Source organism: Hippoglossus hippoglossus, chromosome 4, assembly GCF_009819705.1.
Source record: "Hippoglossus hippoglossus isolate fHipHip1 chromosome 4, fHipHip1.pri, whole genome shotgun sequence".
Taxonomy (NCBI): domain Eukaryota; kingdom Metazoa; phylum Chordata; class Actinopteri; order Pleuronectiformes; family Pleuronectidae; genus Hippoglossus; species Hippoglossus hippoglossus.
In genome coordinates, this window is record NC_047154.1 from 18,085,209 (window position 1) to 18,109,898 (window position 24,690).

The following is a 24,690-nucleotide window of genomic DNA, read 5'->3' on the forward strand; positions in this document are numbered from 1 at the left end:
GTGTTCATTAGAAATACCCACGGCACATACTCGTTGTGATCCTCACCACGGGATCCTGCACTGAGTGGGGAGGCAGGGGGCATCGTGGGTATGTCGGGCTCATCACGGGAAAAAAAAGAAGCCCAATTTGCTTATTGTCAGCCTCTTCAGCCTGTGGGGGTTTTACGGAGAAAAAGGTTTCTGCTAATGGACAGTGACATTTGAAGCTTTTAGATATTGCATAATCAGACAGCATAATAAAACGTGTATTTTGGAAAGAGAGATTGAATCTTCTTTGAGTCTCTAGCATTATCAGAGCGTTTGAGGTATGTATTCCCTGAGTGGGAGACAGAGATAGCCAGCTGTACAGCGATCATTCAGCAGTGTGGTTCATAGAAGTTTGCGTTCCGGGTCAATGAGTAACGCAGCTATCTGTTAGACCTGTGCGGTTTAAGAGTCAACAGGTAAATGTCAAGTGTAATCACCACAGGAACACCTTTGCCCTACATGCAAGTTACAAATGAGGAGTTTGCCCTCGTAAAACATGGATATAAATACAAGAGAATATCTTTCATTCTTGCTGAAATATTGTTATAGTTGTTTTCAGGATTTGGTTTCAACCCAAATCAGTCATCAAACTAGTTATATCCGAGATAGAGATAATTGTTATAAGGCTAAATGCAAGTGCAGACGTCAGGAATGAAAACGCCTGACACACAGAATTAAACACTGCATCCTATCATTAATTCTGTCCTTTCTTGTCTCCTCTTCCACCTCTCTTCCTGTCTGCCTGTCAGCTGTGCGAGCGGACCGCATGCGTGGCGGTCGCAACAAGTTCGGCCCCATGTACAAACGCGACCGAGCTCTCAAGCAGCAGAAGAAGGCGCTGATCCGAGCTAACGGCCTCAAGATTGAGGCCATGACCCAGGTGATGCAGGCCGTGCCCACTGACCTCACCATCTCCTCGGCCATCCAGAACATCCACTCAGCCGCCTCCAAGGGCCTCCCGCTGAGCCACCACGCCGGCCACCACACCGGTCACCACCACCACCACCACCACCATCATCACGCCACTGCCCTGCCCCCCACAGACTACGACCGCAGCCCGTTTGTCACCTCGCCGGTCAGCATGGCGATGCCGCCGCACGCCGGCAGCCTACAGGGCTACCAGGCGGCCTACGGACACTTCCAGGGCACACGCACCATCAAGTCAGAGTACCCTGACCCGTACACCAGCTCGCCAGAGTCCATCATGGGCTACGCCTACGTAGATGCCTACCAGTCGGGCTCGCCACCCAGCTTCCCCCACCTGATCGTAGAGCTGTTAAAGTGTGAGCCGGACGAGCCACAGGTTCAGGCCAAGATCCTGGCGTACCTGCAGCAGGAGCAGGCCAGCCGCGGCAAACACGAGAAGCTCAACACCTTCGGCTTAATGTGCAAGATGGCCGACCAGACGCTGTTCTCCATCGTGGAGTGGGCACGCAGCAGCATCTTCTTCCGTGAACTCAAGGTAGGTGGTCATGGTGCTTTTGTTTCAATGTGAGTGAATGTATGAGTAAATACACTTTCTTGCTTCCGTCGCTCCTGTCGCTTACAGGATCATATCACTATTTAGCTTTAATTCGAGGTGCAGAAACTCTTTAGGCCGTTAATAAATTATTTTCCCCTTTGTCCTAATCATTCACCACGTTGACTTGTATAATTGACGGCACTTTGTAGAGTCCAGGAACATTATTTGTTCAAATCCTTCATCTCCAACAGACCTTAAATCTTCCTTTTTTTTAATGGCCCGGCTCAACATTCAGTGTGTTTGCAGGATTGTGGGTGGGGGGGGGTCTGCTTGTAGCTTCCACTGCCACACGCTGTCTGTCCAACTGCCTGATCAAAATTCAGCAGTCAGACATATTTCTGTGTGTGACACATTTTGGCAATGGGTTGTGAAATCTCATACTAACAGAGTCTGAGGGTTTTATGTCCGGTTTCACACAGGAATCACAATAAATCATCTATATTTGAGTTTCAATGTAAGTAAGATTGTTTTTAACCTTTAGCTTTATGGGATAGACATTCTTGAAAAGCATATTTACTGGTTAAGTATATGTAATCTGCCATGTCTCTTAAAAACAGTAACATTTGAGCCAGTCCGACGCCGTGTCCTCTTTGACTGTTTATCATGATCAATCCCGACCGACCAATAGACACCGTCCACCAATGCCTCACTGTAAAAATGCCACAATTCACGCTCACTCATCGCACAGCCCAAGCTCTGGTGTGTGTTTGTGCACTTGCAGCTTTATTCGCTCTGAATGGAGGTTAATTTTTCCGAGCGACATGAAAGCCGTGTGATTAGCCTGCGCTTCACCTGTTTTTTCTTCCACTTCCTTTTGTCTGATTGTGTCACGCCGCGTCGCCAAAGGCTCAGCTGCATATTCATGGGAGCGCAGCCCGTCCCAAAACTCCCTCCCAAATATTTAATACTATTTTGTTTTTTGAAGGGGTGAAAATAATAAATGAAATAAACGCAAAATTGAAATCTGTGCCAATTACAACGCAGACAAGAGTCCTTGAAATACACATGTTGACATTTAGCAGGCGCTGTGTCTCCGCTATTGACATTTTCGAGAACTGTATTTGCATTCAGGGGTAGCACACACACACACACACACACACACACACACACACACACACACACACACACACACACACACACACACACACACACACACACACACACACACTGACACACACACGCTCGTCGTAGGGTGTGGCCACGTTGAATAATTGCATTCGCTGTGCCCATTAACTTTGAATGATCATTTTCGCAGCACTGCGAGGCCTCTCCATTCCTCACACCCTCGTCCTAATTCAATTATCTCAGCCACTTGTGTTTGCCCGCTCCCTGATTTGCAGCTGAGTGAAGCTCCATTATGTTTCCCTAATGACGGCCCATATTAGTTGAGCTTAATAGCAGTTGAGCCGCGTGCCTGTTACAAAGGTAGAAAACGACCGGGGCTCAGCGCAGGAGAAACCTCTTCCTGCACAACCAATCCGCTCAATCAATCCCAGAAAAATCACGTCACACAGCCCCTCTGGTTTGGGTGAGGGGGGGGGGGGGGCATATTTCACTTAAGCGAGGGAGATAATTGTACTCCCCTGGCTTTCTCTGTTTTTAAAGAGCCATCTTAGGCACAAGTGGGACTTAAAAATAATGTCCTAGCTGTGGCTTTGACACGTTTTTCCCACACTACAAACACACAGCTCTCTCCTCCTTGAGTGTTTCTCATTAGCAATGACTGGGAGGACTGCTGAGCAAAGCTTATGTGTCGGTAACGGCGAGAATAAAGCAAAACCGTGAGGCAGCCAAACTGACCTGCCCCAGTTCAATTAAAAGACAAATCCATCCGACCTCTGACCTCCCCTCTAAATGTGGAGCTGAGAGTTTGAGGCCGAGTCTGGGACCAGAAAGACAGGAAGCAGGGTAGAATTAAAAGTTTGTCATAGGAGTGGTGCGGCGTTTGTAGGAAGCTATAAATACAATTTCATCACACACACACACACACACACACGCACACACACACACACACACACACACACACACACACACACACACACACACACACACACACACACACACACACACGCACGCACACGCGCACACACACACAGCCACATTAAGACACAGCCCCTCTCTCCCTATTATTAGCTCTGTAAGAACAAAAGAATTTCTCTGGTAATAGAGCCAAGCTGGTGGAGTGTGTGTGTGCAGGCGTCTGCCAAAAAAAGTGTTTAAAGATTTAGTTTCCATAAGTTGGCTTCGGTCACGGGACTCATAAATATTTAGCCATTAGGGGGACCTTCTAAAGAGCGCTCCCCATTCTTCTCCGATGCGGCACGCTGCCTCTCTCCTCCCCCCCCCGTCTCTTTCTGGGAATGAGCCATGACGTGAGGGACGTTTATTTCTAACACCTTGGATCCGAGAAGTTGAGACGGGCTCTTCCCGCCAGCGCACTTCGGTTTTGATTGGTTTAACACGTCGGCAATTAGACACAGGCAGATCTGGTGCACTGGTTTTGAAATCAGTGGAGGAAAAGAGAAAACGCGGTGCTATGAGGGAACGTTTTGGCAGAGTGGAGGGCTCGATCACCTGTGGTTGTTTCATAAAATATGAAGTGAGATGAAGACAGGTGCATGTGTGGGTGTGTGTGTGTTCCTGTGTGTGTGTGTAGGCTTTTGTCTGTTAGCTATGGTTACACTTGCACCTGCACACACTTGCACATAAGCACTGTTTTGTTTTTTTCTTCTTTAATTTGCTTGTGCTCAGTCTACGTATAAGTTCCTATGTTTTCCAACGTATTCCAGCTGTTGAAGATCTGGGTCAGATTTTCTTTAAAGCGAAAGATTTTTTGTTAATGTGAAAAAAGTTAAATTGGCATTGGTTGAACTTTCTCTGTTTCTTTCTCTATTTATGAAATATTGCTTTTGTGATTGGGAAAATTCACAATCACATACATCATTGCTGAAAATGCTTTTATTTTTCAGATAACTCTTTTTAATCTGATTTGATCAAATGAATGTGTCGCAGGATAAACTCTATTTTAGAATGACAATTTACAGATGTGTATTCTTCAGTTTGTGTAGGAATATGCTGTGAAGAGTATTTTATACTTTGCATAATGTCTATAAATGTATATTAGGGCTTTTTCCATTTGTGTTCATGAGTTTATGAGCATTTGTTTGTAGTGTTGTTTAGTGTTGTGTAGTGTTGTGTAGTGTTGTGTAGTGTTGTGTAGTGAGTGCTTAGGCAGGAAAACACATGCGTTTGTCTCTCTCTGACATTTGCCTGAACAGAGCTGGTAGGCAGCCCCTCCCCTCCCCTTTCCTCCCCTGTCCTTCCATGAACCCCTCTGACCGTCCTGGTGCCAACCACCAACCACACAGCTTTGTTCGCGTTAACAGGACAAATTCACCAAAAGCTACTGAGACACAAAAGCTACTGGTAATATTTGGACTTGAATTCAGATATAGTTTCTAAACCAGAATTCGATGCAGCCCAGTGGATGCAGTGTTTTGCGGGGGTTTTTTTGTTTAAAAAGAAAAGAGAGGGGACACACAAAAATGAAATAAATGCAGTGAATCCTATAAATTAATTCCGTAAAATAGTTTTTGTACTGCACATTTCAGATTGTGTGAAGAGGGAGTTTATGAGGCCGTTGATAGCGACACATGAGAATGACCGACTTGTCTCATGCTGTGTTTGTGAAAACAGGCCTCTTGAAAACACAGCTCCTAATGTCTAATGTTCCTGTTTGTGTTGCCGAACACGAGGGGGGACGTGGCTTGACTTTGGTTTTGTGTACATGTCCGTGCATGTGTGTGTGTGTGTGTGTGTGTGTGCGTGCGTGTGCGAGTGTGACTCATACTGTAGCTGGTCCAGTGCGACCCTTTCCTCCATTGTTCCAGTGCTGGGAGGGCTGGCCTGACTCCCAACACAAACACAATGGGAAGGAGACTTCAGCGGAGAGCGATCGCGACTATCGATGATTCCTGTGTTTATATGTCACCTTCCCAACTCCACTCTCTTTTCACCACAGCCACTCCACCTCCCCCCCTTTCCGCACCCTTTAATAAAAAGGTTGTGTGTCTGGTGTTTGGACAGCGTGCACGTCTGTGAGCCCTGTCAACACACAACACACACAGGTGAATGAAGCCACAGAAAACACAGAGCAGTGGCTTTAAGAATTACAGGTGAAGTCGTCTGTGTTTGAATGATTTCATTTAACTTTTCCTCATTCATTTGAAGACAAGTTGCAGTTTATTTCAAAGGCTTTGAAAACATACACAAACCTTTATTTCCAGCAGCACAAGCCGTGTAAGTTTAATACATGGGCTTTGTGATGTTTCTTTAGCTTTTGCGTTACATATTAAGAAAGTGAGGAGAGAATAATGAACGAAAAGATGTTTTGCTGCTTTTTCACCCTGACGAGTTAACCTTAGCTGGATAGAGAACATAATTGAATTCACTGTGACGCTCGAAGGCTACAGCAGCTTTTATGGTCGAGTTTTTCTTGCGTGTTGCACAACGGAGGAGTTGATGTTGTGAATCTGTCGATTTTTTGGGGGCTTTTCCCCAATTACTTTAACTTTATTTGAATTCTAACCATGGAAACTGCGAATATTCTATTTCCTCACTTGGAGAAAAAAGTGGTGGAAGCATACTTATTATATATTATACAATATCATATATTATACTTCTTGGATAAATGCTCTTTACTTTTGGCTGTATGCCCTTTAACATTATCCCTTTTTCACATATATCAGGACTTCAGATTGATATTTATTACATTTACCACAATGCTTTTCAACAATATTAGGGAATATTAGGATGCATTTTATTGTTGTGTAACTGGAACAGTGTTATAATATGTAGCAATAGTGGCAGCGACAGATAGAAGCTGCTAAAAATCTAAAAGTCTCCACGTCATAACATTTTAAAGACGACCGGAGCAGTTCTGAAGGTGAAGCAGTTTTCATTTAGAGATTTCTAATGTCAACGGCGGCAATATCACAACTGACTCTTGTTACATCCTGAAGCTGACATCCATTTTTCATCTTTTCCAATCTATCTTCGGTAAAAAGCTGTGTAACTTTATACATATATTTAGTCTGTCCAGCTGATAAAAGGGGAGCAGGGAGGAAAATACCTGTGACGTTTTGAAATGTGGCTTCGCTGTTTATTCTAGTCGACTAGGGACAGTCTTTTTTTTCCTTTTTTTTTTGGAGGGGGGGTCCGTGCAGGTTTTTTCTGCTTCTCTGTCTCTTTTCTTCTTCTTTTTTTGGGGGTTCTGTCTCTCTGCATGTAGCGGGAATGGCAAAAGCAGAACCGAGGGCCATTAAGTTGAGGAGGAACTGTATTAGAAGTCTTGTTCCCTGGGAAAGCTCCCAGCTGAGATGGGACGGCCATATTGGATAAACAGATGGCCGGCAAGAGGAAAGGAAAGGACAGGCGAGGAGAGGAGAGGTGAAACAAAGAGGGGAGATGAGACGAGGAGAGGAGAGGTCAAAACATAGCTTCACTGCTGCGTTCTTAGTGAATAAAAGAAAAGAAAAACCTTCAAATTGAAAGATTTTCCAGATTATTTTCCATTATTCAAATTTCAAAAACACAAATTCAAAACAATTCAAAAAATTCAAAAACCAATACATTCAGTTTGCAGGCGTGCTTGCCTTTGTGTTGTTCAGAACGTCAAACGCTCAGACCTCAACTCCAAGTCTCGCAAAATTCACAGAAATGTGCTCCAGCCTCTAAAATATAAAACGAGCATTTTAAGCAGCAGAATTATTTACACTGCTGACTGTTTGCCGCCAGTTTATTCGACTCCTCTAAGCGGCCGCACGTCAGTCAATCACGCGCTGTGACAGATCCCCGGGGTGGAGCAGGAGGGGCGGCTGATGTTCACATCTCACACCTGAATATTCTCCACTTATAGATTTACCTGAGTGAATAATGTAAGGTCCTCTGATGCACCCCCACTCTGCCCGGCTGCATAATTCCACCCCCCTCCTCAACCTCCCCTCCATCTACATCCATAAATATTACATGAATTTTCTTTGGTGAAATTATCCCTACACCACCCGACCGCCCAGTTCAGACTGGAGGGTCTTTTTCTACAGTCTTAGTTATCCTCCTTCTGCGTGCACACACACACACACACACAGAAGCAGGCACACACCTTCTCTGCCATGACCTATACAGGAGCAGTTTAATTTTCAAGGTGCATGTAATGTGTGTATGTGTGTGTGTGTGTGTGTTGGGGAGGGAGGGAGTACCTTACCCCTGCCCTGCTCTGACCGGGGTTTGCACCTTTTCTTTTTTTTCCTCACACCCCATAACTAAGTGGAAATTAATAAGCCGTTTTAGGTGAGATCTGTGATCCCTGGGAAGTGGTATATCTATACCACCCTCCCCACACTACACACACACACACGCACACACAAACACACACGCTGTTTCCGAGCCTGAGGGTGCAATGTCTGTCTTGTCACAGAGGTCAATGGCCCCCCCCCCACAACAACTTCCCCCTCCCAGCACCCCCCATCCTGACAAACTGCACTGCAAGCGTGATGGGGTTGGCGGCCGCACGCAGTTGGCAAAGATTTGTAACTGTGTCCCTGCAGTCCATTGCATTTGAATTATTCTGCAGGCTGGGGTGCACCTTCCAGCACACACACACACACACACACACACACACAGACACACACACACACACAAACACTTTGCCGTCCTTGTATTACATTAGCTGAGAAGGAAAAAGGTGCAGAGAAGGATGCACAGAGATGGAGGGATGTAGAGGTGGAGACAGGGAGTTTAAAGGGAGAAAAAGAGGGAGAGATAAAGGCTGTGACATGAGATTGAAAATATCACAGAGAGAAAGAAAGACAGAGTGGATGATTTAAAGTGAGAAAAGACACCGAGAACACGAGAGAAAGGGAAGACAAACATAAGAGATGGAGTCAGAGCGGGAGAGAGATATCCCAACAAAGAGGAAAAGAGAAAAAAAAAGTTGACTTTGGGAGATAAAGAGAGATAGAAGGAGACACAGACGGAGAGAGACAGAGAGAGAGAGAGAGAGAGAGAGAGAGAGAGAGAGAGAGAGGGAGACACAGACGGAGAGAGACAGAGAGAGAGAGAGAGAGAGAGAGAGAGAGAGAGAGAGAGAGAGAGAGAGAGAGAGAGAGAGGGAGGAAATAATGAAGGGCAGCCAGAGAAGGACAGAAAGAGGGAAATGAGGTAGAGAGGAAGGTGAGGGGGGGTTAATGGGAAGACGAACAAGGGGCTGTGAGAGGCAGCGACCAAGGGCAAGAGGAGGAGGAGTGGAGGGGCATGGTGAAGGACAACAGGGGAGGGGTGAGAAGGGGACCGGTAGGTTGCTCGGTGCGGGGTGGGGGGCTGCCGGGGGGGGGAAACAGGTGGAAGGTTAATGGTCCTGGAGCGGATCCACCAGACGCTCTTGGGCTTGATATATGGGCCCGCGGCCTGGCGCGGGGCGTAGGCTTTCAAAGATATATTATTTCATTTGAGGAGCAGCACCATTCTGGCCGACCCCCCCACCACCACCTCCACCCGACCCACCCTCACCCCTGCTTCCACCAACGCCCCCCACAGCCCAGCATTTGTCCAGTGATAGATGACATACCCCCACCTCCCCACCACCACCGCCCCAATACACACATGCAAGAATACACAGTGTTTTGCCATTAAAACTCACACACACACACACACACACACACACACACACACACACACACACACACACACACACACACACACACACACACATGCTAGTCGCTCCAGTACAGTTTTTTGTAGTTTTACAGAGGAGAGCTAAATTAACCAGTTTTTCTTTCTTTCTTTCTTTCTTTCTTTCTTTCTTTCTTTCTCTCTCTCTCTCTCTCTCTCGCTCCCTCCCTCCCTCACCCTTCCTCATCACCCCCCCTCCCCTCTGCTGTCAGTCTTTCTCCCAGGCTGCAGGCAGGTTCTTACGGCCGCCTGTGTGTTTTTTTAAGTTGCTATTTTAGTGGTAACAATATCTGTTTGATCAGTAGCACTGTGGGTAAGAGCAGAAGTTCAGGGAGGTGTGTGTGTGTGGGGTGGGGGGGGGGGGGGGGGGGGTGGTAGGGGCTTCACAAAGGCCTCTTTTCATTCATAAATTATGGATCGTCGTGCGATACATCTTTTTCATAAATACTGTAAAATGAGCCTACTGCATTTTTTGAGGACGCAGTTGAACAAGAGCGTAAATCTGATTTTAAGGACGCAGCTCTGTGTCTGGAAGGACGTCCTGAAAGTGTTGCTTCTTCTGATATGTCCCCTCTAGTACCACAAAGTAAACCTGTATAGTACATGTACATATACTGTATGTATCTCAGAAGGATACTGGTGATTGAGAAAAAAAACACAGTGAGCACCACGACAAGACAGCACACATGTGTTTAAAGTTTCTCTATATAGGTATTTATATCACCCAAATCATTTTTCCAATGCATTTTCCAATAGAATCTGCCATGCTTTGCCTGTTTGACAGCAGCGACCACTGATCTAACAAAAAAAAAATCACATTTTCCACTGTCCTCCTGACGTCCCCCAACAGTTGTAGACAAGGCTTTAAGATACGGCCTCTCCAAATACTGGAATGGTCCCGTAGGTCCAACCCTGGGGGATCGCAGGAGGCCGGAAAGAAGAACAGGAAACTTGTTAAAAGAGAAGATTTAAGGTCGCCCATCCCAGAGGAGCAGCAGCCATAAGGAGACGGAGGGGGCTGGGAGGTTTTAGCAAAGCGCAAAGTCTGCTCATCTACTTGTTGCTTTGATGAGGGATGAAAGGGCTGTCATGAGGTTCAGGTTTACAGAGCTCCGGGCCATGATAGACTCAACTGTCCTCAACAACATTTCCTTCTTCCTCCTCGCTCAAGCAAAGTTCACTTTCTAACAGTTCCGTACAGTTTACTTTCATTTAACTGAAATCTTCACTCAAGTGGGGGACTGCACTTGTTAATGGACAATAGCAAGGAATGCAATTAATGTTGTCGCGGGGACTGTGTTGTATGGCTCAATTGTCTGCACCCCCTTCCTGAACCTGTGGAAGAAATATTTTTTAAAACTTCTGTCTCTTCCTTGCTCCATTTCACCCTCCTCTTCAGACTACCGCTGATGAAGGAGCAAAGAAAAGCAAAGATTGCCTCCACCGCCTCTATATTTTTTTCATTTTCAAGCAAGTTAACACGGTCTGATTCACATTTGTGAGCACTTTGGGCATTCGTCGGGAGAAAGAGCTGTTTAAGTCTTGTTTGAGGACGATCAGGGTAAAAGCCTTTTTTATTGGCAGGTCATGCTGCTTGTTAAGACGCTGACGCAGGTGACTAGGCTCCGCTGTTAGCCCCGGTGGCCCCGCAGTAACGCAGTTGTTGTTTCACAAGTTGGCACCAGTCAATCAAATCAGCGGGGAGAGAGAGATAGATTGAAAAGCAGAGAGGAAGTGGGAATGAGAGACAAAGAAAATGGGTAAACAAAGTGGAGATGGGGACTTGATTGAGTCGGCCGGGCTGCTAACAAATCAACTCAACAGCGTGCAGCACACTCACACACTCCGGCGAAGTGCAAAGAAACTTTTCCTCTCCCCTCTCCCCTCTCCCCTCTCCCCCCCTCTCCCTGCCGTGCTTATAGTTATGAACCGTGTTAAAACCACAGTTCCTTCCCAAAGTGCCTCAGCAGAAGAGGACAAATTAGAAGTATTGTTATCTGCAGGCAGATTTGGCGGCTGACGGTGGAAATACGTTGTCAGACGAGGGGTAAATATACAGACAAGTGGCAGCATTTTGCTCCTAAATAGCTCCCAGCTATAGGGTTTCCTGGAGGTCAGAGGGGCTGAGGTGTGGCTGCTGCAGCCTTACGCCAACCTTCAACCTCTAAACTAAACTCACCACACTTCAGTATGCAAACCTGTCAGCTAATCCATCTTCCCCTTCTCTGCGCCCCGGCATATACATTTCATCTCTGTCGAGGAGATAGTTTGGAAAGTATCAGAGCACAAATAGGTGAGAAAAGGACATACAGTTGAAGGCTTTTACTTTGAAATTAGACACCAAACATTTATTAATGTATTCATATCCTGGACACAGTGAAAACATTGTAGTATTCTTTGCTAAAATAGCAGATACTTTATAACGTCCCATATAACCCAAGTTGAATAATATAATTGAAAACATGACGATGGATATGTCCATAACATAAGTTGCACGTCTTGGACAAAGATGAATTTGCAAACCAGCTCCTTGCTAAGTGGAGTTTACTATTTACCAGAAGTAAATGTAATTTCTGACCCCATTAAATATTGACAATTTTAAAAGCAATCAGTTATATTGTGCCATTTATATTATGAAAAAATATCCCCCATCATTCTTGAAATAAAAAGAGGAAACAAAAATATATTGAGACATATTGAGTCTTTCTTGTTACTGATCGGCAAACTTCCTCAGCCAAAGACTCTGCTCCCTAAACAGCGTTCTGAAACTCAACCCTTCAAATGGCTCCTCACACACACAAAGTGCCCCCGGCTTCTTATGTTCTGATGTTTTGCGTGGCCTCAATTATCTGTGTGTAATCCAGCCTGCCTAGAGGTTGTGCCTGTGTCTGCCGCTTTCGTCACCGGGGTGTCAACAGTTGTCCCCCGATGTCTATTTTTGATGCTTATTTATGGCTTGTCTATTCTGGACAGGGAGTGGGGAAGGCTTGGAGTGGAGGGGGTGGGGTGGGGGGGGGGGGGGTGTCGGGGGTCCGGGAGACAATAGATAAGACGGCGGTGGAGCCGAGTCGACAGCTTACCGGGTAGTTTTACACAACCTAAGAGCTGAGGGTTATTTTTATTTAACTGGTAAGGCTTGTGATTGAATTTGCTCCGAGCTGACTGAAGCACGCCGTCCGCAGGAGTAACACTAGACATTGTGGTTGTGTTGTGACAACGGGTAAGAAATTTCAATGCGGCCGCACGCCACCGAAACGACCCAGACAAGAAAACGGCTTTAGCTCCGCTGCCAAAGTGGGACAAAGACACCTGTTCTCTATCCCTCTTTCGGCGTTTCTTTTCTTTGCTGGTTTTAATAGCACTTGCTCCCCTTATTTCTTTTGCACTGCACTTTTTTTTTTATTACTCTCACACCATTCCCTCAATCTGTCAGTCTCTTTCTCCATTCCTCCCAAAACACCATAACTGCAAACCTGGCATGAGCCACGGATAAATGATTCCATACATATGCAATAAAGGCACAGCACTAATAATAGCCATTACAGTGCTGCGTTCTTTCAGGATTGCGACCTCTCAGAGGGGGATAAAAAGAGGCTTTTCAACCAAGCTGAAACAATGACGAGCCATAAACCAAATATATTGAAAGGAGACTTGCTGAGAAAGGTGTCGACAACACCCTTAAACCTCTGGAAATGAACCAGAGATGCTGAACTGAAACCAAAAAAGACAAGGTTTTCAGGTGGCAAGCCGCAGTCCCACCTTCCCTCAGGCCATGTGCTTTATAGGCCACATGTTACGCTGCACTTCCCATCAGCAGCATCGGGCCTCGTGCCGCCGCAGCAGCACAGACGACAGCTTTCTCCTAACGCGGACGCCTCCGTGGCAGTTTCAGTCAGGGGGGACCCGCAGACGCACTTCACGGAGAAGCAGGGCTCCATCTGTTCCGCGGCGTTTTGCCTCGTCCTCCTTGGGCCTCGACTGTTTACATATCACAAGACCTCAGGAAATGCTCAATTAGTTAATTCAGATATTTAAATTGGCCATCAAAGGCGGTGATCTCTGGAGCCGCGCCACGTTTGGATGTGAAATCAAACGCTGTCTGTTCCAGAGCCCCGTTAAGCCCCCCCACCACCCCCATATCAAAAAAGAGAAGAAGAAGGAAAAATACACCCATCCCAGCACGTCAGTCCCTTATGGGAATCGGTGTTTCCCGCCCTCTCAGACAGAAACCATCACTGCGTCAGTCTCTGCATTTTAAAACAGCTTTAGCCTTCTTAGCTGTGTTAAGGTATATTACATACTACTGTATTCATGTGGGTCTGGCGTGTGTCTGAGAGCAAGTTGAAGAGACTGTCTCTGTGCGGCTCTGAATAATACAAAAGGGGAAAGCCTTTAGCCTGCTGTCGTCTTTGTCTCCTCGTTTTCTCTCTTGTTTTCCTGTTAACGCAAAGACAACCAGACAAGCGTCTTCCCCAGTGTCTGTCAATGAAACCCACACACACACACAGTTACACAAAAACACATACACACTCATGTCCATGCCCGTGCACACACACACATTTGTCCTCTTTCTCTATCCCATCTGACAGTCATGACCGTTTAATAAAAGTTATTCAGTCATATCCACACCTGCATACATACACGCTGACCTCCTCACCTTCGTATATATTGCATCCCCCCCTTCACTGAGCTTTCACACTCCGCGCGCAAACACTAAGTCATAAATTGCAGCATTAACTCAAATAATGATTGCACGGCATGAAAATTCAATGGCTGCGGCTTAATGCCCAGGAATTGCCTGGTAGATTAAGCTTTGGGTGTGTGTTTGCGTGCTTTGGGAGTATGTAGTGGTGGTGGGGGTGCTGATGGATCAATAGGATTTCTATGATCAGTACCTTCCAAGCCAGGAACCTTATAGGCGGACTGCTATAGCACAACGCCTTTTACATTTGGATGGCGTTCGTTTTTCTCTCTCTGCATTTGACGTAGGAGGGGAAGGAGGAAGGAAGAGAGTGGAGTGGCGGGAAGGGAGCAGGAGGCATGTGTGTATGTGTGTGTTGTATGTGTGTGTCTGTGCAACTACGCAGGTCTTGACATGATTGCATCAAGTGTGTGTTTGTGCGTGTGTGTGTGTGTGTGTGTGTGTGTGTGTGTGTGTGTGTGTGTGTGTGTGTGTGTGTGTGTGTGTGTGTGTGCACGTGTTGGAGCAAAGGAGGAGGAAGGGTTACTTTTGGGAGATGCCGTTCCCTGGGCTGCAAGTGTATTAGCAGTCTAATGTTCATGTGAATAATTGATTAGGGCTTCTCTGTGTTTTTGATAATTAGTTGATAGCTTCTTAGCTCTAAGCCCTGAGATTTCATGTCTGTGTGTATGTGAGAGAGTACGAGAGTGTGTGTGTGTGTGTGTGTGTGTGTGTGTGTGTGTGTGTGTGTGTGTGTGTGGGGGTAGGTAGTTCACTTCTGAGGTAACCTGAAAACAATAACTTTCAAGAAATAACTCGATTCCTTTAAGCCATGCACTCATGGATTAACTTTCTGCAGAAATGAGGCAACTGTACATACATTCCTTTCTCATAACCTAATTTTTCCTGCAGTTTCCCTTTGATGAGCTGGATAACTCACCTTTCCTTCGACACTGCGCCACGTGGACCTTTAGAAATATCATGCTTATATCGAAAAGCTAAAAGCCAGACGTTACCTGAAGAGTCTTGCAGAAAAGAGACGAGCCGTGGCAGACAACAATAAACATTGCATGCATGATAAGATATCCATTGAAATTCATGTCTTGCCTCTCACCGGTCCGTTCTCTCACCTTATTGATTTTGCTATCTTTCATATGCTTATGCATCAAGTAAAAACGGAATAGGAAAGTTTGGCCGCGCTTGCTCCGTCCTCAAATCCCTGTGCTGATATCAGACAGAAAAGAAGGTTTGTTGCTATCGTCAGCGACCTTGAGAAAACAAGACATTTTCCCCCGTGCAACACAGACCCAAAGAGATACTTTGTTTTTCCTGCCTCATGAATGTCGTGCCAGGATTTTTCGCGAATTCTCACACGAGCTAACACGTTAACTTTAAATTCAATGATCCATTATTTTTACCTGTAAAAGCTGTCGTTTCAAGATAGTTGTGATTTATTTATTATCTTCTCACATATTTATTAAGTGCAGAAACTCTGGTCTGCTAGAATAGGCAGCTCCTGTATCTGTAGCAGCCTGATTCGCCGCTGGGTTGAGGTGAGGCCCAGGCAAAGACTTTATTTGGCCCCTTGTTTGCTCTTATCTCAACAAGGTCTTAGGACAAAGAGATGCTGTGTAGGACAGATGTGGGGAGGGCGACGAGATAAATGGAGCGTTTCGGCTTTTGTTTTCCCTTTCTCCCACAAACCTGGGACAAGGGGATGAATGTCAGGGTGTGAGGACGGATGAGAAGAGGTGGACACGGTGAGAGGAAGTGAGCGTGGCCAATCGAAAGCAGAGTGTTCTCAGGGTCAAAGGTCAGCCTCCAGAGTCCGTTAATGCAGTCACTGTGGGAACCGATCGATCCCAGTGCCCCGGCAATATCGATCAGACGTGGGCACATGCACAAGTGGACATACACTCAGACACAGACTGTAGCATTCCTTCTGACACACAAACTGCTCTCAGTCCAACTCAGTGTATTGACACACACTCACTCAAAACACCTGGCAAAGTGGTTGTCAGAGAATAAGAGGGTTGTCGACAATCAACAGAAACACCCATGACACCATAACCTTTGACTTTTGGCTACATTTCATTTTCAGGCCATTTAATGTGTCAAATGATGCTTCAATAATACACTAAAGCCCATTTTCCTGTGGTCAAAGACCCACTAACATCTGCTTTTGTCTGCAATGGGAATGGTTACAATCGGCATTGGCTCCCAGGTCAAATGACTCGGCAGTAGACGCAGGTATTTATCTGCTCCAATAAAGAGTAATGGAAACATGAGCGCACTTCTATGATTAACGTCTTTATTTTGCCAGTCTAGACACTGACGCTGCCATTTTCAGGGGCAATATTATGACGCACATTGAACTTCGGGGTGTTGCCGCGTAAATGGCCATAAACATTTGTGTATTTATTGTTTTTTTACAACTTGGGACAAACGTGCAGCAGTGATTTTTGTCTATGTATCGTGCAAAATGCAACAGTGGAAAAATAACTACGTTTCTGACATGTTGGTAACATGGCGCTTCTCATGATGACGAACACGATGCACCAGGGGAAAAAACAGACGCATGGAAATGAGAAAGAAGCAAATCTTTGATTTGTATGACCTCTGTTCTCTCAAGTTGATCTTGAAAACTTTGGTTTCAGAGTTAGACATAAATAAAATCCACATGATTTTGACGTATAACTTGCTCCCCAGTTCTCTGAGTGAACAAGTATTGTTGAAAACCCTGGTAATCCTATATGCTCAACACGTTGCAGAGTAGATGTGTTTCTAAAGACTAAAATAGATAATTCCCGGAGCCATATAATATTTTCTTTCTTGGAAAGCGTCCCTCAGAGTCAGGGAAACACTCACGCTTCAGACAGCAGGCCCGCTTGTGACAATGGTGATATTTTCTGAGCTCACAGATGGCCCGCGGCATCTCTATGGCTGTTTAGGGACATAATAACAGTCTAGGGTTTCTGTGTGCTCAGTGGGAGATAAATCCACAGGCATTCTCCACTACCTGATATGTTGGATTAGAGATACACGCAAGCAACAAACAGGTGCCAGTGTGAAATGTTGATGAGCATGCACGCAATGATATACATATCGTATACAGAGACACATAGCAGGCATTCATGTTACAAATCACTGCCGGTGGTATCCAGCTGATGCTAAGTGTGCTAGCTTATATGCTCTACAGGAGATGGATGCATTTATGTATTTCCTGATGCCTGATGATTTGTTTCTGAGGTTGTTGCCGATGGAAGAAACAACAATGTGCCCATGTTGGCCGAGGATCAATCTGGATTATATGACATTTAAAAAATTCAACTGGCCACTATAGAAATATACAAATTAAACAGATTAATAGTTTATTGTTTTTCTAATCATATGAGAATGTCTGAAATATATAATTTATATCATATAATGTGTTGGGTCAGTTAAACACAGGGTTAGGGTTAGAGTTAACATTAGGGTTGATGATTGGGTTAATGTTAAGGTTAGGGTTGTTATTAGGGTTAGGGTTAATTTGACCTTTATTCTTCCTTGTCACATTTCTCCTTCAGTTTTGGCAAAGTCTTTACTGTCCGTACATTTGTTTCTATATAAGTCCTAAAAGTCAGTCCACTATCAGACTGGCAGGTGACCTACTAGTGTTTCATTTGAAAACAGCAGATTCTGGTCACTTTCTGTTCAAACCTCGTCCACTGGCTGACAAATTTGGTTTCAGTGAATCTAGTTGTTTTATCACCAATATTATCATTCCTCTACTCAGCGAGCAGCGCCACCTGCCACCTGCTCATTTTCCCAGCATTCTTATCACCAAGCCAACCTTAGGACTGAGGCCCGAGTGGACTGTGGCTAAGATGATAAACAAGAGCTTGAGAGTTTGGCAGCAGATGAGGGATGGGTGGGGGGGGTGTGCAGAGGGGATAAGCGTTTTTTTTTCTCATACACTTCTACAGTCTCAACCTCCCCCCCCCACCAACCAGGTCACATAGCTGGAACATCCTGGGGATTTTGTCACTCACTCAGCCATTTTTTTCTGATGGAGGCAACTCTATTTGTGGCGTTTGAAAGTTGCGGCTGCCAAAAATGATTTGCGGTGGCGTTGGGTCGGCATTTGCGACTTTGTTTGCCCTAAAACAAGACACCGGCTTCAGAAGCGACCTGATTTGTTTAAAGGTAAAACGTCCCTTTAAAATTGGGTCTTTGTTAAGACAAGAAATAGGTAATAATGAAGTAATTAGATAATAAAATTAGATTTTAGGTCAAGAGGATTGCATGTGCTTTCACAAACCACTTCATGACGCCCAATTACTTGCACATCATCCTATTGCCGGCGATGGAACCCCACACTGAGTCTCTCCTCAATTAAATTACCAAACTAAACTGGAAATGAGCTACAGTACAACTCAAGCACGACATAATTAAGTGTTTGCAACGCTCTGAGAACAACGGGCGCTGTTCTAGGTGAATTAATGCCCGTTCCCAGGTGAATACAGGGCCTGTTTGGCTCAAGGCGAACAGATGCCAATACAGGACTGCACCAAAGCACGGCTGCTAGAGACGCACGAGCATTGATGTCGGCTTCAAACCTCACCTGTAGTACTCCCAGACAGCATTGATTCTTGTCCAGCACAGAGAAACGCAGAGACAGAAGCGCAGCTATTGTTTATGTGCAAGTCGTTTGAGGCAGATAAACTCATCGTCTGTGCGTGTGTGTGTGTGTCTGTTCCCCCCCCCCCCGCGCGCGTCAGAAAATACACACGATTCCCTCCGTTCATTAAGGCTCCACAGAAGGAGATTCCATTAATCTGTTCATTAGGCCACATCAAAAATGGAACTACTTATTAAAATCAGATCCAGCTGTGTACTCTCGTTAAAGCCCGCCGTACGCTACGAAGCTTAACAATGCTCGTGGCACTCGACCAAAACCCGGCCACAAGAAAGGGGGAAAAGACTCGACTACATTGGCCTGTTTTGACTCAACACACCATGATAATTGCTCTACTCTTAGCAGGGGCCTATGAATAAACATCGCTTTTGTCAGCCAGCGTCTGAATACTCCATTTCCAATTAATTTACATTTGCCCAGAAATGGAGGGGAATATCTGCTCTTAATCACTATGTTTTATTTTCTCAATTTCCCCCAAGTCTTTTCTCATTCTCTCATTCCCTGTCTGACACTTTCATTCCCCCTCTCGCCCGCGCTCTCTTTCTTTTTCTAACTCTCTCTCTCTGGAAAATCCCATTAATCTCAGCCAGTGGTTTTGAACAAAAGCTATGGGCTAAGCGATTGATCCGGGCATTGATCCCACTCGCCTGAACGATCATAAAGGTGTTAAATTGGTTTCTTGGAGGATATGTATTTTTCATTGCTGGCTGCTGCAAGTAGAAGTTCCTGCTTGGTATGTCTCTCATTTTTTGTTTTAAGCTAACACGGGTGATGACGTTAAAATATTAAATAGATCACACCTTGAAAAGTAGCCTTAAATGTGGATTTTGAGGCCAGTTTGAAGCAGTTTTTTTTGGGGGGGGAGCATGTTTACTGCATGAGCGTGAAACTTAAATACTAAATCCTTATAATGAGTTTTGCTCCATCCAAGGGTGGGTAGAGGCTTAGCATCGTCAAAAATGTGAGGAGTGGAAACCAAAGTAGTGAAGTGCACCATTTAAATTGCTGTGAACTCTTTCTTAAATTGTTATTGTGTGGCTGAATTTGTGTCTTTAAACCGCAAAAGGATTTCAGGTCATTTCCATGTTAGGTAACTCAGGGGAAGGATGCAGTTTGGGGTCAGGGAAGAACCCATTAAACTTAGGTTTGGATCAGGATCAGGGGGCAGATCCAGGATTTTCTTTTTCCCTTTCTCAGGGCGTTTTTCAGCATTTCTTTCACGGTTTTCTGTGGAACAATTTCATCAACAGGATCTTGATGGAAAATATTTAGGGGACTGATATTTATGAGTGTGTGAAATTTGGAGCAGCTTCTTTGAATTTAAGGGGACTGTTGGGCCTCATACTGAGTTGTTACTGTTTTATCGCCCGGTCCGTCCCAGACACACCACCCACAAATAAATGCATATCCTTTGCACATTGAGCTGAGATTAGCTTTAAAACTTAGTCTGACTTTCTATGTTGTTATTATGATGCCCAAAAAAATAAACAATCTCATATCTAGAATTTTTTATGACTGTAATTTAATGGAAAACTATTATAGCCATAATAAAAGGTGTGTTATGTTTCACTTGGCAAAGTGGGGAAGTGAGAAACAAAAACAACACACGTTTGTTTCCTATTGAGGCAACCTTGCTAGAAAAAAAACAGTAAACTAGAAACAGGCGGCGTTATCTCAATTTTCCGTGACTATGTGTTGAGATAAGAATTAACAAGCAAAACTGATCATCAGTTTTATTGCTCCTGTGGACTTCAACAAGCTGCCTATTTGAACTTTGTATTGTCGTATTGTGAATAAATCAGCCACTGGCAATCGGCCCATGTTTTACAGACTATTTTCTCTGCACACGAGATAGGGCTCAGATCGGCCGTGTGAAATCAGGAGATGGATGGGTCGTCGGCTCCGTGTCAGAAAGTTCATATTATCTTAGCGAGCAGGCAGCCGATCTTGTAAGATCAGGCGCCACGAATGTTGCTCATTTGACAGAGCAAAGGAAGAGCTTGTCAGGGAAACAGCTCGTGTCGCCGGCACTTAAAAGGTCAGCGGACTGAACCCCAGCCCCCTGGCCCGCCCCCTCGCCCGTCTGTCTGTCACCAGTCCCCCTCTTCCAGGCGGGTGTCCCCTGCTCTCGTCTATGCTGCCATCGTCCCCTCTGAGCTGTCCCTCTTTGATGACCCGGGCCTCTTGTCAGGGAAGAGCTTCCAGCCAGGCAGAGTGAGGACAGCCCTTTGATGAGGACCCCGACACTTGCCAGCTCCACTGACATGCAGGGGGGGGGTCCTTTGAAGAGCCTGGGCCTTATATGTACCCATCCGTCCAAAGACACACACAGACTCGCACTTACATGCGCTTCCAGGGTCCTTAGATGGAGCGACCGGGAGGAGAAGATTGGGGAGAAGTCCCGTCTTTGACTACCTTCTTTGGTTTCTGATGGTTTTAATGAAGGCATTTGAATTTTACTTTTGTTCTGGATGTGAGACGCCTCGAGTATGGGGCCACAGAAAAATTGATGTATAGGAATTAAGGACAGGGAGACAAAAAGAGGCCGGGACGCTGTCAGAAATGGTAGAAAAGGTCACTGGAGCTTTGTTGTACTTTTGTCAGGTTTTTTTCCACTGATAAAAGAACAATGGGAGATGAAGGACGCTGTAAAGTTGCTTCTTAGATTTGTTGCTGCACAATTTCACCATATTATTTTTTATAGTTTGGGAAAAGTTATTTTATAGACATGATGGCAGGGTCGTCATATTCATGGGATAGGTTGAACCACTTTTCTGCATATTGGTCAGAAGGTAAGAAGAAGGTCAGAAGAAAAGCAAACAAAATGGATAAGAGACGGATAAACAAGGAGGAAATGAACTATAAATTACCTAAATCAGAGCCAGTGCAGTTACTAAATGTCAGATAAAATGTCCAAAAAGAACCAGAATCCGGCAGCCCAAGGGTTTGTGTCCTCCAGCATTGTGTCTGATTTGATTTTGCCGAGTCAGTGTTGTGCCACAGTTATTGCTATGACTGCCTGAGAGGTAAACAGACACTGTTTGACACCATCACCAGTCAAAACAATTCCGATCAACAAGCAGTACACTGAGCTGCGGCCAGTGCTTATCGTACGGAGCAGAGCCCCAGTCGTTGACATCATATTAGTGGCTAAGGTCGCTGCAGATCTCAACAAACGGATCCCTGTGCGATTTTCCAGACGGCACAGAAAAGACATTCCTTCCAGTGGCGTTCACGCTGCACCTGCCTGCGTCGCAAACTTATAACATCGATCCAACATTCTTCGCCCCGGCCAGTTGCGGTTGACGTTGGTGATGAACAGCTCAGATGGTTCTCACAGACTCAAAGCAACAAAGTAGCACACATCACCACCAAAAACGCAGTGTGCCCAGAGAGAAACATTATTCCCAAAGATACCACAAAGAGCACAATGTTTGTCGATAGGAAAACGGTGGGGGGGGGGGGGGGGGGGGGGGGGGGGCTGGGTGGGAGAAGAAAGAAGCTCTCATACATTTTCCTCATTCCTTCCTCCTCAATGTGGCCTTTTTCTGTCTGTGAGTGTGGATATGCGGAGTAATGATTAACACAGCCAGGCATGGGAAGAGACTCGCAGTTACAATAGTGGGGGTTGTATTTTTTTTTTTTTAGGGACAAATCCACTGTTTCGCCTGTGACAGCTTCCCATGCTCACCTGGCAGGTCCCTGGGAGCCAGCGGCTGGCATTCAGAGGGGGGGGGGCGAATAAGTGGCTACTTAATCATTATCATCTATGGAATCACTCAGACACTGCTGGCAATGGGCAAACAGATAAACCCTGCAACATTGTAAAATCCGGCACGTAGCAAAGTGCTTAACTGAGTGTGGAGAGGTTCACATGAGAAAGCTTTCGAGTGTATACTGGGGACTTTTGAGCTTTGTGTAAGGTTGGAAAAAGCAATGCCCAGGGTGTGCAACTGATCAATAGCGATTGACCTGTGAGCAGACTCCCCCTGCAAACAGCTGCCTGTGATACGTTCAAGCTGCTGAGGCGAAAGCATTCCCTCAACTTTTTGTTTTGAGGACAGGACACTGGACTTTATTTATTGTTGGAGTAAAGACTGTTCTAGCAAACAATGTATACAAATAGAAGACTGAATTAAGAAAATTATAAATATATATATTTATATATATTTTTTTTAATTCTTTAAAAAAACACAATAACTTTAAAGGGATTTCAGATGCGGATTCAGAGACAAGTCAACAGTATAGTTTGCCATTTACAATCAACAGACATTTAAGCTGTGTCTCAATTCGGGGGCCGCATCCAGCCAACGTCAGCTGCATCCTTCTTAGGCCAAACCAAAATGAGACGGTCTGGTCTTCTTATTGCATCAACAGCTTGTCCCGCCCTTACACCCGTCGCCTAGCAACAGAGCTACAGACAAAAAAGTTCATCAGTTGATTAAAAACATTGAAAAGACGTTGTTTTTATACATGCAACGTCTGGACGTGGATCGCCTCATAATCCTTCAGTCATTCCCCTGAACATGTGCACAATTCACGATGATGTTGCTCAGACTCTCATCGATACTGAAAAACTTTACATTTTACATTGTTACAGATGAAAATACAGACAATAGAAAAGTTGCTAACTGACGTGTTTATCTGTCACCAGGTGGACGACCAGATGAAGCTGCTGCAGAACTGCTGGAGCGAACTCCTCATCCTGGACCACGTTTTCCGGCAGGTGGTGCACGCCAAGGAGGGCTCCATCATGTTAGTCACCGGCCAGCAGGTGAGTTGGTTAAACTCTGGAAATGTGGAGCTCTACCTCCATCCACTGTTTCCTTTTTTTTTTCTTTCTACAAAACCCCCGCCAACCATGCATCAGTGGCTCCTCAGGGGAAAACCACTGATGCAACATCTCAACATTTCCCTTAAAGCATTATTGATCCCTCAGCCACACAGGAGTCACTGCTTCATTAAAAATAGATTATTATAGATATAAGCTAATGTCACCAGCAGAATCAATTTTTTTTCTCAGCAGGAAGACGCTGACTGTGAATGAGTAAAGCACACAGTGCAGCACAGTGAGTAGGTGGGGAGCTATTATTTTTTGTTTTTTGGTGGGAGCTCATGCCCGAGGCCCGAATGGCCCAAATCCTTAATCTGTCAGGATCCTGTGATTCACAAATATATCACACCAACCACGAGCTGGCAACACAGACTGATCCCATGCACATACAAACACACAACCAAGACAGAAAAGTGCACAATGTAGAGTGTACTCAAACACACTTACGGGCAAGAATTGAAACTGCTCAGCGAGAATAAGCCTCTGACCTGTGGCTGTCAGCGAGATGATAAGTCATAAATAATTGATCGACAGGTTCTCCAAAACATTGCTGTTCAACAAAATGTTTTATAACAGAAGACATTGGATTAAATATTGGAAGTGGTTGTATATGTAAGTGCTTTCATTTTTTAACTCTGAATGAAGACAAGGTCAGGGGTAGATTTCCGAGAGTACTTACTGCCAAGTAAGAAGTAGTACTTCTACTGGTGAGGAGTACAGTCAAGGGGCAATGTCCACTAGAGTTGAAAAGAGAAGGATGGTAACAGGTGTTGAACAGAGGGAGAAATGATGAAGGAGGGAGTCAGGGAGAAGTGGAAGAGGATGGTTGCCCAATAATAGCAGAGGGGAGGAAAAAGGAGGAAGAGGCAAAGGGCGTGAAGGAGTGAGGAAGGAAAGGGGGAGAGAAACAAGGTGAAGGAATGAGAGGGGGGAAAGAAGGAGAGGAAAAGAGGAGGGATCAGGGAGGAGATGATGAGGCGTAGAGGAGAAGGCAGCTTGAAGATACTAGAGAAGTACGGAGGAGGGGGAGGAGGGACCGATAGTCAGGGGAGGTGCAGGTCGGCGGTTTCGTTTGCATACTCTGGTTAATGAACAGCTGGTGTAGCGAGTGTGTGTGTGTGTGTGTGTGTGTGTGTGTGTGTGTGTGAGAGAGAGAGAGAGAGAGAGAGAGAGAGAGAGAATCTGAAACAGTTCATTATCTCCTATTATTCTCTGCCTGG

At 45.3% G+C, this 24,690-nt stretch overlaps 1 protein-coding gene across 1 annotated transcript in view; it reads left to right on the plus strand.

Annotated features, from left to right (window-relative positions):
* The window catches only part of nr5a2 (nuclear receptor subfamily 5, group A, member 2), a 65,683-nt gene that overhangs the window by 14,223 nt on the left and 26,770 nt on the right, over positions 1 to 24,690 (plus strand). Inside the window, exons 4-5 of the mRNA XM_034583244.1 lie at positions 777 to 1,489; positions 23,291 to 23,410. Of these exons, the coding sequence (XP_034439135.1) occupies positions 777 to 1,489; positions 23,291 to 23,410 (833 nt within the window). The remainder of the gene's footprint in view (positions 1 to 776; positions 1,490 to 23,290; positions 23,411 to 24,690) is intronic.